We start from the raw sequence: 18,086 nt of genomic DNA, 5'->3' as shown, positions 1-18,086 counted from the left end.
AAATGCTGAACGTCAAAATGGTCAAAATGCATGAAATCATTGACTGGCAATCTTGCGCCCCCTTGTGGCCATCACTGGAGCACAAACCCACTGTGCAGACCCGCCAAGCACAACAGGACGGAACAGGGCACATGACACTTAGCTGGTTAGCAGGCTGGCGTTGCTGCTAGTTGAAACATGTTTGTTGCACGGAGTATCGCCGCAGATCACAGAGATCTAATCCACGATGTGTCGTATGACTTCCACGGTCGGAGGATGGCAACATGCTCTAGTGATCAAAGTGTGAAGGTAACGAAAGCTGAGGGCAAAGAAGCATCAGTCTGCTAATGCTAACGTTAGCTTGTTGGCTTGTCACCTACATCATCAGCAACCTTAGCCCATTATTGAATCAATGGTTTGTAAACTTTCTTGATGATAACGTAATAAAAGGGGGCAAGGGAGCAAAGTAGGAGTTTTGTAGTTGAAAACAACTCACGTTTGGATCCCTAACACCAGCTTTGTTTCAAAGCGTTGCTTTTCGTCTTTTTTGTTTCTTTCAGGTTTGGGACAAAAGTGAGAATGGAGAGTGGCACTGCACAGCCAGCTGGAAGGTAAACTGCTGCTGATCCGTTTAGTAAAGGCTTTCCTGGTAACAAAGCCCTCATCAGCCATGAGGTTACATCACATTCGTGTAATTGCCATGAACTACAGGGTACTGGGGATTTGTTGACAAAGCTTCTCTTTTCCTCTGTAGACACACAGTGGATCAGTGTGGAGAGTGACATGGGCTCATCCAGAATTTGGTCAGGTTCTGGCTTCCTGTTCATTTGACAGAACAGCAGCTGTTTGGGAAGAGATTGTTGGCGAGTCCAATGACAAACAGAGAGGACTGAGCCACTGGGTAGAGAAACTCGTACACAAACACCCTTCAGCAGTATCATTACCATTCCTTTTTGTATTTTTAGGGAAGTGAACCCTATTAACATGTGATACTTTTACAAATGTGCTTGACTTTATTGTTGTCTTGTGATGGCCACTGCTGTTGGTCACCTTGCTTTGTTTGTCTGTCCTGCATGTTTCATTTAGATCAAGAGAACCACTCTGGTGGATAGTAGGACTTCAGTCACTGATGTGAAGTTTGCCCCTAAACACATGGGCCTGATGCTGACCACCTGCTCTGCAGATGGAGTAGTGAGGATCTATGAGGCCCCTGACGTGATGAACCTGAGTCAGTGGTCCCTGCAGCATGAGATTTCATGCAAGCTGAGCTGCAGCTGCATCTCTTGGAATCCCTCAAGGTTAGACTGTGAGTTTCTGTTAAAACACTGTGATGCTGCATTTACAATTCCTCTAAATTTCCGGTGCGTTCTTTGCATCTCAAAAAGTTCTTTTGTAAACTTTATTGCATCTTTGGTTATCAGATGAGGTTAAATCTGTCATTTTCCCAGTTTAAATGTTATCTTCTATCGTAAAAGTATTTATGAGTTTGAGCTGTTTTTCTAGTTACCGAGGAATAGGATTTCTTTTCATTTCCAAAATTGAGATTTTGTTCTGTCATTTCTTTGCATAAACCATACTGATAGTTCTTTGGCGTCTTGGAAGCAAACTGTCTTGATGATCGGTTGGTGATAAAAGTTTTTATTGGTGGCCCTGTTAGAGCCTAAAATGTAACAACGACCCAAAATGTAGTACAAAAAAAAACAAAAACAATTAAACCTGAAATAAAATTACTTTTTGACCAAAGTGTACATTTTGGGCCAGTTATTCCATGTTTTAATTACATTTCAGGCTTAGCACTTTTGTTACATTATTGCCCAGTTATTATGTGCCAGGCTTTATCACATGTTTCAAATACATTTTGACTTTTTGTTACATTGCAGGCTCCAACAGGCCTTCTCCAAAAAATTACATTGTGCCTTGTGTGCTGAATAAATAGAAAGAAATAGTATTGTCTTCTCATTTCACCAACAGTCAGTAATTGATAACACCAGTTAGATTTGAAATTAGTACACTGTAATGTTAACAAGTGTTTTCATATGCAGGCAAAAAAGATTTAAAGCTTTGGAGTTTAGTACTTAGCAAACCACCAGGAAGCAAATGTACAGCCTTTTTGCAACTGATGGGCCGAAGCACAACCACAACTATTTGATGTCCTAGTTTTAGTCGCAGCTTAAGAAATGAAGGTACAGAAAATATTCTCTGTGATGTAGGTGCAGATCTGTGTGTGTGGCTCTTATTTTTCTTGTCTGTCCAGCTCTCGTGCCCACCCCCCCATGTTTGCAGTTGGGAGTGATGACAGCAATGTAACGTATGGTGGCAAAGTCCAGATCTATGAGTACAATGAAAATACAAGGTGGGTTATGTGGTGGTGTTTATCTGACACTTGGAAAGCTTTGAGCTGGGCCTGGGCGATAAACCCAAAAATTTACTGTCACTAAAATTAACTACGATAACAAACGTTATTTTGCCCTTGTTGATACATTTGATGTTTTAAAATAAAGTAAAAGGGTTTTTTTGTCTGTTTTGACTGAGTAGTGCTGGTAGGCTATGTTCATTCCCCCTTAAGACGAGGTACAGTGTGTGTAGTCATGTGACTCCACCCATCCAGTCTGAACAAGAAGGGAAACAGACGATACTTGATCCTGTTGTGCACACATAAAGCGCCATATTTTGAAACCTCCATCATTGCATTCACACAGCGTGCACAGCTACTGTTTTTGCCAAAGTGCTCTGCAGAAACTCGTCAATCTCTGCAGAGCAGATGGTAACAAATAGAAAAGCAGACAAGAAAACATTCAGAGCATCTAGACATTTCAAAATAAAGCTCCATGGCCTGGCTCCCGATTGTAAATCTCATCCTTGTCTATCAAAACTATGTCAGCGGCACATGGCCCGAGTCAACAGTAGGTCAAATCCAGAGGAAATTCAAGGGTTTTGATGAGGAAAAGTTCATCTTGGAGGTGATAAACTCCACAATTCTCTCCGACACAACACATCATTCTATAAGAACACAAACAGAAAGGAGAAGGCATGGACTGAAGGTGCAGAAGTTTGGGGAGGGCCAGGTGAGTTTAACATGCTAATTAATCACCACACAATTCCATTGTCACGGGTGGGATTCCTGTGTGAAAACGTGGTTCTCCTGTGATCTTGTGATCTCAGATATCCAGCTGCTATACGTGCTGCCCTGCGCAGCTACAGTGGGGTTCAAACACCTCATGAAAGTAGCTGACAATAAGTACACCATACCATCGCAAAAATATTTTGCCCAAACCGTGCTTCCCATTGTATGCAACACGGAGAGGGAGGAGGTAGCTGCTGGGCTGAGATGTGTCAAGCATTTTGCAGCCACATCTGACCTGTGGTCTAGTCAGAGCCCTATGTGCTTGTTTATACTTGAATGGGTACAAGGAATTTTTTTAACAATATTTCATTGATAGTAATGTGTGCCAGTTGGTCAAAAAATCAACAAAAAGCTGTTATGTTGCATTTCCTGCAGTTATTTTCAGATGGCAAAGATAAATAGTAGTCAGGATTTATCATGCATTTATTGTTATCAAGGTAAAACCAGCCAATTTGTAATCATATTGATTTGAGGTCAAATCGCCCAGCCCTTCTTTGAGCACTCAAAAAGAAACTCAAAGTTCCACTTTTTGAATTTGTTTGCTGATTTTAATATGTTTTGAAGGAAATATGCCAAAGCAGAGACACTGATGACAGTCACTGATGCGGTCCATGACATTGCGTTTGCTCCAAACCTGGGAAGGTCATTCCACGTGCTGGCAATTGCAACAAAAGATGTTCGGATCTTTAAACTTGTTCCCATGAGGTGATATCATCTTTTGTTTTTCCTTTGAACTGTAAAAAAGACAAAGACGAGGCCGTGTGTTTAAAATCGTCTCTAACTTGGTTCTGCCTGACAGGAAGGAGAGCACGTCTGCAGGACCCACAAAGTTTGAGGTGCAGATTGTGGCTCAGTTTGACAACCACAACTCCCAGGTGTGGCGTGTGAGCTGGAACATCACCAGCACTCTGCTGGCCTCCTCTGGGGATGACGGTTGTGTTCGCCTCTGGAAAGGTAGTCATCTGGCTCCTTCTGTAGTGACACCTGAACTGGAGCCTGTTTTTCCACTTAGGGGTAAACAGTGGCTCCAGGAGTAGACTCACTGTTGTATATTTTTCTTTGTTTTTGTTGATTGAGGAAGACTTGATGGTAAATGGGCCATTACGTATATCGCTATGTTGTTGTCTTTCTGACCACTTAAAATGATACTCCAGGATGGAACAAGTTGGGTCCTATCACAAGGTTTAGGGCAGAAATTACCCCTACAGCAGTGATTTTGTGCAGCAGAAGCCCAGAGCGCTCACACCAAACCCCCCCCTGCTCGTCAGACGGTTTCCTCTGCACTCAGACAGGGCCATATTTTACTTGACCAAAAACACAAATAAACAGACTCCCACCGAAAAAATCTGATATCAGTCTGCATTCACGCTTTATTTAGAGAATTTTCAGCGCGTTACTTTCACACAAAAACACTGCTAAATAAGGCTCTAGTTCTCATCGTGTCTCTTCGTCCTGGCAGACTACCTGTGTTTTTTTATGTCTGGCACACCGCGCAGACTGATACACTAAGCGGCGAGAGCCTCGTAGCCAGCTGTGGCTCTGCAGTGGAGGCAGCGCCGTTTTACGCCACGATGAGAACTAGAGCCTTATTTAGCAGTGTTTTTGTGTGAAAGTAACGTGCTGAAAATTTTCTAAATAAAGCGTGAATGCAGACCCATATCAGATTTTTTTGGTGGGAGTCCGTTTATTTGTGTTTTTGGTCAAGTAAAATATGGCCCCGACTGAGTGAAGAGGAAACCTGCAGACGAGCAGGGGGGGGGGGTTTGGTGCGAGCGCTCTGGGCTTCTGCTGCACAAAAACACTGCTGTAGGGGTAATTTCTGCCCTAAACCTTGTGATAGGACCCAACTTGTTCCATCCTGAAGTGTCACTTTAAAGCACTTTCGATCTCTATCTATGCATGCTACAGTCACACACTAATGCTGGAGAGCTCTGCTGTAAGAACCATTCTCTTATCTAACACAATCATAGCCATCCACACCCCACTGACCAACAGTGGGTTCAGTGTCTGCAGGAGCTGGGATCAAACCCTCGACCTTTCAACAGAGAGACGACGACTCTACCACTGAGCCAAAGCTGACACTGATGTTTGACTGCATGAGCCTCAGATAAGCTCATTTACTCGGAGTCATTCTAACCTTATGCTTACTTGAATTTTAATGTCAGCTGGTTTGTATACATATCACATCAGAGTTCCCAAGAACGCTGTAAATTTCATCAATTCAAGCAACACATGAAAACCCATACAGTACATGTGGTTCACAACCAAGTCTTTGCTGTGTCCCATATCACATTCTTCTGTACACTTACATGAAGCTCACTGTGTACACCCTGTGCTCACAGGAACACCACCAGATCTGACTGTTCCAAATCAAACACTGCAGCTTCAAACTAACCTGAACCTACAATCGCATTTCACAACCATTCACTGCTGTTCTGCTTTTCATTGAACCATGTTTAACAACCCCCCTACGCTGCCAGTATGGGGATCATTGAGTGTGAAAAGGGTCAACTGAAAAAGTGTTAACCATTTTAACTAGATTTTATTTTTGTTTGTCGTTTTATATATTTTGTTGTGCTGTTTCTTTTTTTACTGTGTTTTACTCAATTGTAAAGTGACTTTGAGTGTCACTTTACAATTATGTGTTTAAGGATAGCACCAGGAAGTCTTACAATCCTAAAATGTAGAAGAGGCTAAGCTCTAGCAATCACAACCTGATCAGTTTCTGTTGTCAGGTGTTTTACTGATGTCTACCCCAGTCTTTGGCAGTAAATGTGAAAATTTCTTTACTTTGTGTTTTTAAAAAGGAAAAAAAAGTTCTTACAACAATCTAAAAATGACTGGAGTGATGAAGTGTTCACGGTAGACCAGTGGTATTATTTCATGTGTTGGTGTGTAGTCAGAGTATGTGAAGGCATACATCTCTTCTGTGTTTGTGTCGGACAACACTAATGTCACCAGCACTGTGAGCACTGACCGTTCTGTCCTGTGTCTCTCCTCAGCAAACTACATGGACAACTGGAAGTGTACGGGCATCCTGAAGGGTGATGGCAGCCCGCTCACGGGCTCCTCTGGCCAGCCAACAGCGATGAGCACTGTGGTTGGGTCCTCGGTTCAGACCTCCCAGAATGCCCTGAATGGGATGTCTGCAGGAAGGTAGGTGGCGTGGTTCTTGTGATGCCACTTACCCTGCCTGACCCAAGCCAGTCAGAACTGACACCCTCTATTCCTCACACTGACTGGGACTGCAGCTACTCACTGACAAACTCTCTGAGGCCCGAATGTTGCACATGTGCAAAGAGCTTGGCTTCCAGCTCAGGTTTTTGGCTTAAAGTCTGAGAGCTTGGGTGTTTTTTTTGAATGATTTGTACTGTTGCATGTCATTAAAGTAGTTTCATGTCACTGTTAGGGCTCATGAAAGTCAAATAAACTGTTTATCTGAATCTGATTTATGACTGTCATTTCAAGTGCTGAAGCAGTTTAAAGGAAGACAAAAAGCAGTTTGTTTGTGAGAACTGACATCAGACACAGAGGTCTTGTCGTGTCCTCCTCATTGCCCATCATGCTGAGCAGCTTCTGCCAAACTCTTTGCGTTGCTGGAACATGGCTACGGTGAAACATGTTAATAATTAATAATAACCTCCTTTATTGGTCTGAAGCCACTGTTTCATGAACAGTGGCTTTTAAGCAAGGCCTTTATTTGTAAAATAAACAAGTGTTTGTGTCAGTGATTTTACCGTGATAATGCTGATCCTGTGTTAAATACTCTCAGGCCCTCTCGATGTGGTTTTACTCAATCTGCCATCACTGGCGATTGTCAGATGCTTATTTTGGTTAAAGACACTGTGAGGACTCTAAAAGTGATCTTGAGAGTATCAGCGTTTCTAAATGCTTGTAATCCATTATCTGAGAGGGGTCAGATTTTCCCAGGACCGCATGATCCATTTACAGCATGGAAAGCAGCCTTTGATGGCACTGAGCTGGTCAATTAAGGCTCAATCCCAAACCACCCCCTACACACTACCCCTTCACTACCCAGTGTCACTCCAAATGAAGTCAGACTTGGCTGTGGAGGGCACTTTATTGAAGGGAAGGGCATAAAAATGACCGGCAGGAATGGGAGGCCCTCTTCACTTCACCAAATTAGGAAAACCTCGTCGCTATGGCAACAGAAAGACACTGTGTATGGCTGTTGTTCTGTGGCACAGATTGCGAGTTGCTAGGATCACTGTGCAGGGTTGATAACAGCTGCATGCTTCCAAAATGACACTTAGGCCCCGTTTACACAACAACTTTTCATCTGAAAACGCTAAAACGCAGTAAAAATGCAGTAAAAAAACTGCATTTACATGGAAACGCAGAGGGACTTAAAACGCTGTAGTTAGCATGCCATGCTTGTGGGTGGTGCTATAACTGTCTTGTCCAATAGCCGCTTTTGAGAGATCTCCACCGATCATCTTGTGTATTGGGGAATACTAAGCGCAAAAGTAGAGCAGCAGATGTACATTTTGTATGAATACAGTCAGCAGATACAGCAGATTGAGCAGCACAAGCACAACACGGCAATTCGCGACAATCGTAACAACGGTACTGTTGTCCTCCTGTTGAATGCGCTCGCGCAAAGTGGAGTGTGACGTCAACGTTTCCACTGAAACCGCAGGCTTACTGTTTACACGGCAACGGTGTCGGGAGTGTTTCAGAAAAATCCCACTCTGGAGGCCGTTTTCAAAAGTTTGCGTTTTAGTTTCAGCGTAAACACGAGGCTGAAACGCAACAAAACTTTTGCATTCCAGCCTAAAACTGTTGTTATGTAAACGGCCCCTTAGATGGACACAGAGAACACCGACACACATTTCATTGGACAGGGCAGATACCTGCTTCCAGGCTTCTTTCACAGCATTTCTTTTTGGGTGTGTGAAATGAAAATCATTTGGAGTTCAGAGCTGCACCAGCTGTCTCGGTTTTTCTTCTGTCCCTGTAAAATCATAAAATCGGAAGCTATTACAATGACAGGAGCTACATTATACTTCAAATAATTTTAAGTGATTCCACATGTCTCTCAGTGCTATCACCATCTGACATTTCCAACTGAACAAATGAATTAATTCTGCCAACTGTGCTCATGTTTAGGTGCCAGGGCTACATGATCAAATCAAACGTCAGCATAGAGTAAGACTTGCTTGTTTCGTTAAATCTTTTTAAACCACACTTCTTGTGATTATCCCTCAGTGTGTCAGAGGTGTGGGGAACATATACACGGATTAAAGTTTTCCGTTGCTGCGTCTGTTTTGTAGTACACTACTCTGGTGTCCAGTCAGGCAGAGCTACAGATGATGTTGTTTTCTTTTTTGCCTTTAATAAAAATATACAAAACTATGGGCAGATCAAAGCATTTAGTTATTTTGTTAATCAAATCATAGCAGCAGTGTTGCCAACCCAGCGATTTTCTCTCTTTCTTTTAGCAACTTTCTGGACCCCCCAGTGAGAGAAAATTAGAGAAAAGCCACTAGCGACAAATCTGGCGCCTTCTTTGGTGGTCAGAGGCTCCAAGATCACTGGAGAAAAGTAAAAAAAAAAAAAAAGCGGGGTGCACTCTCTTCTTTCTTCTCCTTGTTCATGCATGGCAAGCTGTACACTACGGGCACAAGGACAGCTCAGTTGACAGGTAGGCAGCCACAGGTTCAGCCTACCCTGTCCCGCTGTACTGTGTAGGGACAGACCAGCTCGTCATCAAGCTCTGCTGCTCTGATAATGAGCCATTTATTTGAATCAGGTGTGCTGGAGTGGGGTAACATCTAAAACATGCGGGGCAGGGGGTCCCCAGGACCAGGATTGGGAAACACTGCCTTATCCTGTTCAGGGTCACAGGTGGCTGGAGTCTATCCCAGCTGTCATTGGGCAAGAGGCTGGGTACACCCTGGACTGGTCGCAAGTCAATCACAGAGCTGACACATAGAGACAGACAACCTTTCACTCACACACTCACATCTACAGACATTTTATAGTGTTTAATTAACCTGATGAGCATGTTATTGGACTGTGGGAGAAAGCCGGAGGACCCGGAGACACCCCGAGAGAACCCACGCATGCACGGGGAGAACATGCAAACTCAACACAGAAAGGCCCACCACCCAAGCTGGGAATCTGCTGTAAGGCGGCAGCACTAACCTTAGCGCCACCGTGCAGCCCCCTCACAGAGATGTAAATGTAGAAATTGTTGTATCGAGATACTTCTCCAGCTCCTTTTTTCTCATCCCAGCTGCTCTGTGGTTTCTGTATGTAATAAACTCACCCCCTCTCTTGACATAACCTCAGTATTTACCATGTTTATCATTTCTGAATCCCCTCTAACCTGAAATCTGTGTATTGTGTGATTTTCTGATTATAACTCTCATACCTAATTTGACTGTTTCACTGCATTGTGTTACCTGCATAAAGCGGATGATGGCAGAGGGAGTGAGAGGTGGCTTTGTTACAGTAATGATGTGTTGTACTGCTTGTTGCATGCAGGATTGGCAGGAAAGCTCCCTTTGCCCCTCCAGTCCGGCAGCTGACCTCTCCAAAGATATACCAGCATCTTGCGTATTACTAATGTCACCTCTTCATCAGCTGCACATTTATCTTGTGTCAGTTTGCCTAATACGAGTAGGGTGTTTATCCAGAGTATGTCCAGAATATGCTGTGCATGCCATGAGGAGCAGTGTGTAGATTTAAGTGAAATCTAGAAGTGCAGTTCCAACCTCTGCCAGTGATTATGTTTGTCTGTTAAACCTTCCTAAAGACACATCTTTAACAGCTGCATCCAGGACATCTGGTTTTCTCTGAATTCCTATAAAGACCTGGAGACAGTGCTGTCACTCACAGTGCTTCTAGTGGCCACCTAGGGTATTACAACAACACATTTTTAGGAATGCATCAATCCAACTTTAATAATCCCAATACTGACACTGAAACATGGGCTTTGGTTGCTGGTACTGGTCTGATGTAATATGCAAGAACTACTCATTTAACGTTCTCTGTCTAATTATGAGGATGTGACTGAGAATCATGTTTTGGAAACTTGAGGCTTTTCTATCTGTAAATCAAAATAAATTTGAACTGACTGTGTTGTTATTTTATGGGATTAAACATGTAAATGTGTGGTGAGTAGTTGATGATGTAGTACTAGCACATGGTTGTTGTAAACACAGAATAGCATAGAACTGAACTGAATAGATCTGTCATATGGACAGGCCATTTGTCACCAATATCTGTTGTAACTTCTTCGTTGACGAACCAGTGCCTGAAACCAGGATCAGATAGGTGTGCACCCAGAAATACCCTACGCAAAGCCTTACATCTCTTTGCATGTCAACCACTGTTCTAAAAGGCACTCCTTAGAAATGGTCAACTCACACACTTTTCCCCCTTTTATTCTTTTTATTTGAACATTTTGACTTTTGTCTTTCTTTTTTTTGTTTGCTGGAAAACTTAAACATGAACTAAGATTCTAGACCAAGGACACTGTAGCTGAAGAGAGGACCCACTCTACCACCAAGCCACAGCGATGTCATGTCTTCAATCAAAGGGAAATCTTGAGGCTTCTTAAGATGAATTTCACTTTTAATTTTAATCTGGACAGCCCCTTTAGATGTAGCATCTTGTTTTCAAGAGGTCCCAACACAAAGCATATATAACAAAACAACAATTGCAACACACAACATGAATTAGCGTCATACAAGAGAAGCTATGCATACGGCTATTTTAAATATACACCCCACATCCCCCATTCCAACACAACACCTAAAGCACACTCATAGTGAAGAAATAAGTAAACACATAAATAACAAAATGATAAAGTTACAAGAACCTTACAAAAGTAATAATACTATAACAGTAATAACATAATAACAGTACCACCAGAAAGTATCAACATAATATTGTAACTGTGAGTAAATAAATCAATCAATAAATAAATCCCCCCAAACAAATCAGATCACTTACTTTAAGGTGCTAAAACACTGATGGATCCATAGAGAATACAGTAATTTGTGGTTAAAGTAACCCTCTGCTGGTATATCCTACTCTTACACACTGGACCTCCAAGCCTTTTTTTGCATGGAAACAGCATTTTACTGTTCTCTAGAGTTTCTTTGCTTTGTTTTATGCATGATTCTTTTTAAAGGTTCATGTCTTTGTTCTACTGCCGGCCTTTAAAACACATTTTCACTGCTCTACGAGCATTGTCCAGCTTCTTTCTCCTATGCATGAATTCTGTCTCCTTTAACATGTTTGAAGCATGTTAGCTGAGCACTTGGGTTATAATTGTCAGTGACTGTTTTGCATAAACAGTTCTTTGCATCCTAGTTTATATTTGTGCTTTGATTGAACATTATTTGAGTTATTTTTCATGTCTTAAATTGTGATTTTACGCTCTCTTTATTGACTCTTCTTCCATCTTTGTGTTCCTTGGAAAAGCAGCTGTCATCTGTACCTCTAATCTCTGCCTCCTTCTTTGTGGTCCCTCTCTGTCCTGTTGACATCGTCCTCTTCCTTGTCCATGTATATGTTGTCTTTGTCTTCTTCCTTTTTTCTGCTTCAGGTATTTCTTTCCACCTCTTGACACTCCTAGAGCAGGAACGAGGTATGGTCAGCTCTTGCCTCCCTCCTCCCTCATAGAGCACTGTGATGTTGAGCTCATTCAAGCTCAGCAACAGGCTCCTCACCACAGACTGTCCTCCAGAGCACTGCTGCCTTTACCAGAGTCTGAGGGGCAGTGAGCCGGAGACGTTGCTCTGCATAAAACAGAAGGAAGTGTTAATGTTAGGTTTCTTTGATGATGTCAAGTACACTTTTTAGTAACTATTTTCATGTCTATTATTAACTGAAAAATACATGTCTTTTTCTTCTGTACAAAAAGGCACATCCAAACACTGTTTTCTCTGTAATGTTGTCATTAAATATGGTGGATGTCAGCCAGGACATCAGACATAGGAACAACTGACAACCTCTAGCCTCAGAGCCTGCTGAGACAAGGTGCTTTTGGGGCTTCAAAAATCCACTCCACTGAAGTCAGAATAAACATCAAAAGATATTAAAAGTGTCTTATTTTGATTGATTTCCATTACAAATAAAAAAACAAACCCAAAGTATCCTGTTAATGACTTATTAACCTGTGCAGGAGGCAGCTCTTCTGTATTAAAACCCTTACTGTCAGACGATTCTCTCGTTTTAGTTGCATTGACTTTCTTTGTTGGCCTAATGATACGCTAAACATTCTAGACCAGCTTAGTTTTATCTGACCTGTTCACTTTGGGAAGATGGATTAAAATTGGCCATTTTTTCTGCTGACTTCTGAACACTTGACACATTTTCACAGCTGCTCTGTTTTTTTTTCCGGATCCAACTTTTGAAATCAGAGGAACAGTTGTCCCTGTTTGCAACAGTTTGGGATAAACTATGAGGTGAAAAAGACAAAGTGTTATCTGCTCTGATAGGGAAGAGGAAAGCTTCATGGTGTGTCATAAAGTGGAGTGCATGAGCAGGCAGCTCTCTCAGCAGGCAGCTGTCTGCGAACCAACACATTCTTACAGCTGTTTGGAGAACACATGATACAGTGAAGCTCCCACATGGACAGCATTAATTACTCAGTGAGTTTTGTGTCCAAGTTTTTGATAGTAGGTGCTTTTTTAATTTTAACCAGAGACTTACATTTGAGCAACCTAATTCTGGCCTGTTGTGCATTTCTATAACTTAATAGTTCCATTATTAGGTACATAAGTCCTAAGAAAATAAGGATAAAAATATCATGACCTATTTTTGTACTAAACCTATACATGAAATACAGACATACAGTGAATAAAGTTTTTTTTTCTATTTTTTTTTCTTTTTGTTGAGGGACTTCAGTGACAGCAAATGCAAATTTTTGAATCAGTGGGCTGAGATAAAAATTATGATAAAAACAAAAACAAACACAACAAAACAACGCAAAAATAAAAAAACGATATGTGTAACAATGTTGTAAAGCGTTTGCGCTTGAAGAGTGCTGGGTAACTTTTATTCAAACAGGAGTCTATACGTTTTGAGCCGTGCTTTTATGACTGTAAGATTTGGGAAATATAAATAAGGAGTAAATAGTTCATTGTTCTAGTTTCTGGTGCAGATTTCATTAACAAACGGCTCCTCTTCGTATAGCAGGTGAACTGAAGATGTCTTTCCTCCCCATTCACCCCGTTGTCCAATCACAGTCGCTAAAGGATTTAAGTCCCGCCCCCAGGACGTATGTATCTCAGGCGCTCTTCCTGTGCTGTCTGGGCGGGCTCTGCTGGCTCCTGAAACTGGTGCTTCAGTTTGTTTGAAACATTTGATTGTGATCACCAGTGACCAGGCGGAGTGGCTGTGAAGTTACTATTTTAAGTTAATGTCACATCGGTGTGCCTGAATTTGGAAGACATCTGGGGAAGGATCGTGGTACTGAGCTCTGGGCTGTTGGATGTAAGTCTAACTTAAGTTAACGCTTTGATTTAATTCACTAATTGATGTTGACCAAGCAGCCGTGTACGAATTGCGCCTGGTAGAGAACATGTTCAGACTACCGTCTATGTCTCAGAATCTTTATAACGCAACACAAAGATATGCGAGCGGTTGACCCAGTGTGCTCTCGACGGACAACTTCACAAACTTTCATGTTTTTAGCATGAAGCTAGCGTCTAAAGTTAGCCAAGTTAGCGCCATTTGTTAGCTCGTTACTTTCTTTCGGTATTAATACAGCAAACATTTAACTAATGCGTACAGCTGCGAGCAAATAAGCATTTAGCATTTTAAAAACCGTGTATCGTAGTTGTAAGGCACGTCCTCCCCCGTGTTATAATACTCCATCGTTAAGGAAGATAGAACATTGCTGTAATAATCAGAAATGTATGCTCGTCTGTCAGTAACTCGCCTCTGATTTCTGTTCATTGTTCCAGACGTTACAGATGATCCTCACCTGAACTCCAGGTGAGCCGTATGGGCTTTCATTCCTCCGTCGGCGTGAAGCATGGCAGACAGTTTTTACAAACTAGAAGATGAAGCCTTTCCAAGTTTTCTCTGCAAGTCTCTGGACAGCACCAGTGGCCGCGCCACGCTGGGGAATGTCACACTGGGTTCAGGTCCAGGACTTCCAGTGGCTGCCTCTACAGTGGCTAAAATTAGACCTGAATCCGACAACAGGTGGGAGGAAGCCTGCTTTTTCTTCTTTCGGCAGATGTGACTGTCTGTACAAACACTTACATGCATCATTCTGCAAATCATCATGCAAGCTGCTTAAAGTGTGATAGCATATGCTCCAAGTCTTTCCAGTTCCTTTTTGTGGGGGATGTGGAAACACTGTGAAGTACAACAAATCTGTTGGAAGAAGAAAGTCATTAGGAAGCAGTGCATTATGACAGTCCAAGGAGCCACATGTGCTAGAACTGTTTGTATAGATAAATGTATGACCCTGATGCAGGAGCAGTACCCTGAAAGCAGTGCTGTATAATCTGTTTTGCAGAGAAGAACTTGTTGATGCATCATATCTGGAGGGCAGAGGGCAGCAGGTCACCTCACAGTCATCTGCTGGGGAGCAGCCGAAGTTTGCCCTGAGCTTTAAAGATGATCTGTGAGTGTAAATCTAGATCAAAACACACTGTGGTGGATGTTGATAGTGCCCAGACTTCTGATAGTACCCAGAATTGTTTTCAATTGCCATTAACTCTTTAACTGTTTGTTTTATTAGAGGTGGTTCAGAAGCATGTCGCCTGCATGCATAAAAATCAGTGTGTGTGAATTAAAAGAAAGGAGATTTCAGTAGTAGTCTTTTAACCGAAGTGTGTGACTTGCCAGACAGACAGATCATGCATGGTTTTATTTTTTATGCTCTGCCACCTCTTGATGCTCCATATATCTCTCATGTCACTCTTATCGTTGACATTTCTGTATGCTTTACAGGGACAATGCAGATGACTTTATTGCGGCCCACCGTTTTTCAGACATGCTTGTTAAAATTTGTCTGGATGAGAGCACGTCCAGACATCACGGACCCACGGTGGGACTTCCTTCTACTCAGATGGACTTGGTCCAAGGGTGGCCGACAGAACTTGGAACAGGTAAAAAGTCTTGCTTCTTTCAAACAATTCAACATTAATATTGTTGATTGTTTTGTATTTATTATTCTGTGTGACAGATTTGTCTTCAGGGCTCCTGACGTTTGCTCAGTTCGGGCCTCGAGACTCTACAGATGTGAAGGTAAGTATTTTGGCAGTACTTTGCCTGTTTGCTGTGGCACGGTATGACTAGCAGTAATTTTGGCTTGGCAATATAACTAATCATGTTATCCCAATAGCTGTGTCTGTATGAACTATAATTGACCTTTGTCACATTGCGCTATTTGAAAATGCTTCCAGTGTGAAGGATGTCCTGGAGGTAACAGAGCCCAAAGGAACAATGGTTTTAAGCTTCAACTGAGAGTTTACTGAAGTAAACGTCTATGTCTCTCTAGCAGCATTGAGTCAAAGTCGCTTTTTGTTTAGACAAGCTCAAGTTATGTTTAACCTTTGAAGTATGTGCCTGTTGCGTTTCATTATGTTCATGTAGAGATGCTGTGTCAATCCACAGATTCAGGCCTTTCCAGCTGCAGCTGAGGAGGACACTGTACAGAGTGAGGGGGTGGACAGCGATCATTTCAGTGGAAGTAACTCAAGCTTCCTGGCAAATGAAAAACTGATGTCTGTGGATAGCATAAACAGTGATCTCTCAGGTTTGACTGTCTTCTCACTTCCTGGATTAATTAGTTAATTAATGTATCATCCTTTTTGTATTCCTGCTTATCCTTACAGGCCTGTCACAGTTTGTATAGTTCATCTATCCAGGACACAAAAGAGCAGAACACTAACAAAGAGTTCTGTAAGTGCCGTGTGTCATTTCATGCCATGTTTGACTTTCAGATGACAACATTGATGCCAATGACCTGCCTGATGATGAGCTTGAACTCTATTTCAATAAGCTGGTGCCTCCTGCCATGCAGAGGGGTAGAGTGGAGGGCCAAGAGATTCCTGCATCAGTAAATCTCTGGTTTCTTTTTTTTTTATGGCTTACTCCAATATCTTTGAATTCAAACCTCAGTCCGTCATCTGTGTCTCTTGTTATGTGTCTCACTCTCTCTACAGGGACTGAAAAGTAATACTACTGTTGAGGTACCAGACTCAAGTTCTACTGAGCCAAACCATTTCAGACACCACTTCCTTAAGGATCAGGTCAGCACACGTACACTCCCACGAGAATAGAATAGACTAGAATTCCTGTATTTATCCCCGAAGGGGAATTCAGGAGTTACAGCAGCAATCAAGAAAACAAAATTAAGAGAGTGTATAGAAAGTGTAAAAAGGTCCATAACAAAATGGGTGATGACAGCTTGTCCATCATAATCAGTAGAAAAAAAGAGTCAAACTGTAAACACACAATGAGCAACTTACACAACGTTAAAACCCCGTATTATGGTCTTACATTGGATAATGGTGGACGTGTGAATAAACAGTAGCATTTTTCTCTGTTAATCTCACAAAAAAAGCAATTATGTTAAAACACTGTTCTATAGTCTTACATTAGATAATGGTGGGCGGGTGAATTCACTGTACATACATCTTTGTTTATTCCAAAAAGGTGCAACTGACACGCCATTTAACATTGTTACACACTCTTTAAAAATGACGTGAAAAAAAACCTTGAATGCACTCCTTGGCATGTCTGAACAGTATGTTTTTGTCATGGAGCACTAAAGTGTAGAGTTACTAGGGGTGGGCGATATGGGCAAATAAATATCTCGATTATTTTTCAAATTTCCCGATAACGATATTCTGACGATATTGAACAAAAAATACTACAAAACTACTTTCCAACCAGGAGGACAACTATGGATGGGCACAGCATTTCAGAACAACAGTTCTTGTTTATTTTTAATGTGCTTCATACATCTCTGTTAAACATGTCTGTCTGTTCTGTCTCTGTCTCCTGGATCCTGTCTGCTCATAGCAGGTGAAGCTCTTCCAATGTGATGTTAGTGTCTGGTGTTAGCTCTGTTAGCCATGTCTGTGAATAACATGGTACCTTCTTGTATTCCCTCTGTTGCGGGGTTAGCACGGCTAGCTTTTCCATCTTATTTGAGAACGCAGTCCTGTACTTGAGAGTTATATCAAAAACTCCTTGCCTTAGCTGTGTTCTTTTTTTCTTTTTTTTCTTTTTTGTTTTTTTAGGTGTTGACATGACATGTCATGGGTTAAACTCTTGCACTAGTTAAAAAGTTGATTTATCCTGTGGCCAGCCCTGATCTCTCTGACCTAAGCTCGAACACGCTCTATCGTAGCGTCTTCTTCAATCAGGAGAGTCTAGAGCATGGTAGATCTCATCACTATAAGAAGGCTGACTTTAAGATAGTGTAACGCTAGTTGTTGTGAAGTTTTGTCTGTCTTCGGTGAGTGATGTGCATACGTGCTGCATATGCTACGGCGCTCTCTCTTCAGACCAGAAGAGAGTTCAGGTGGAGGAGACTGACTGAGCCAGTGAAAGAGAGGATGAATTCAAACCACAATGTCTCGTACATTGCCTGTGAAGGAGGAAGTATTAAGACATATGCACTCGCACAAATGTGACCACATGAAAAGTTTACTCGCTGAAAAGAATATGCGACCATTTTGGTCGCAGTCTCGAGCCCTGTTCTAGCTCATTTGAAGACTCTTGTTGAATATCTCGTCAGGACGACTTCTCCATGCCAGATGTTCGTCTGGCTGCTACCGGTATGGACTCCTGTCCTGCCAGTGATGAGGACACTGGGGATGAGCTGGAGTCTAACAGAAGGAGCAGCAATGCTTCTGGAACGAGGCTGCTGCCGAGCACCTCCAGACAACTGGTAAGAAGAGAAAAACATGAATTTATTATAGACTCCTGTGAACTGTTGTTGACTGTAACTGATCTTTTTATGTGAATGTGCACC

At 42.1% G+C, this 18,086-nt stretch overlaps 2 protein-coding genes across 3 annotated transcripts in view; both read left to right on the top strand.

The window, feature by feature from the left end:
* Positions 1-61: 61 nt before the first annotated feature.
* On the top strand, positions 62-12,216 carry seh1l (SEH1-like (S. cerevisiae)). Its single transcript, XM_074682622.1, has 9 exons — positions 62-288; positions 540-590; positions 734-880; positions 1,066-1,277; positions 2,234-2,332; positions 3,668-3,808; positions 3,903-4,057; positions 6,106-6,259; positions 11,685-12,216. Exons 1-9 carry the CDS (start codon positions 178-180, stop codon positions 11,860-11,862), a joined length of 1,248 nt encoding a protein of 415 aa, XP_074538723.1. The 5' UTR covers positions 62-177; the 3' UTR covers positions 11,863-12,216.
* A 1,174-nt stretch (positions 12,217-13,390) lies between these two features.
* The window catches only part of cep192 (centrosomal protein 192), a 71,772-nt gene continuing 67,076 nt past the window's right edge, over positions 13,391-18,086 (top strand). For both annotated transcript variants that reach the window (XM_074682693.1, XM_074682691.1), the window contains exons 1-9: positions 13,391-13,576; positions 14,050-14,293; positions 14,613-14,720; positions 15,050-15,207; positions 15,285-15,346; positions 15,716-15,857; positions 16,045-16,160; positions 16,267-16,353; positions 17,850-18,002. In XM_074682693.1, the coding sequence (XP_074538794.1) occupies positions 14,121-14,293; positions 14,613-14,720; positions 15,050-15,207; positions 15,285-15,346; positions 15,716-15,857; positions 16,045-16,160; positions 16,267-16,353; positions 17,850-18,002 (999 nt within the window). In that variant the 5' untranslated portion in view covers positions 13,391-13,576; positions 14,050-14,120. The remainder of the gene's footprint in view (positions 13,577-14,049; positions 14,294-14,612; positions 14,721-15,049; positions 15,208-15,284; positions 15,347-15,715; positions 15,858-16,044; positions 16,161-16,266; positions 16,354-17,849; positions 18,003-18,086) is intronic.

Source organism: Halichoeres trimaculatus, unplaced genomic scaffold (assembly GCF_033239565.1).
Source record: "Halichoeres trimaculatus isolate MK-OKI-2021-1 unplaced genomic scaffold, fHalTri1.1 fHalTri1_scaffold_12, whole genome shotgun sequence".
Classification (NCBI taxonomy): Eukaryota; Metazoa; Chordata; class Actinopteri; order Labriformes; family Labridae; genus Halichoeres; species Halichoeres trimaculatus.
The sequence above is the reverse complement of the archived record's forward strand: the minus strand, read 5'-3'. Positions and strand labels throughout refer to the sequence as shown.

Excerpts from the sequence above, each read along its gene's own strand:
- seh1l (XM_074682622.1), top strand. The coding sequence starts at position 178 with ATGTTTGTTGCACGGAGTATCGCCGCAGATCACAGAGATCTAATCCAC. Across the intron at positions 1,278-2,233 it reads ATCTCTTGGAATCCCTCAAG|CTCTCGTGCCCACCCCCCCA; the intron begins GTTAGACTGTGA and ends TTGTCTGTCCAG. Across the intron at positions 3,809-3,902 it reads TTTAAACTTGTTCCCATGAG|GAAGGAGAGCACGTCTGCAG; the intron begins GTGATATCATCT and ends TCTGCCTGACAG.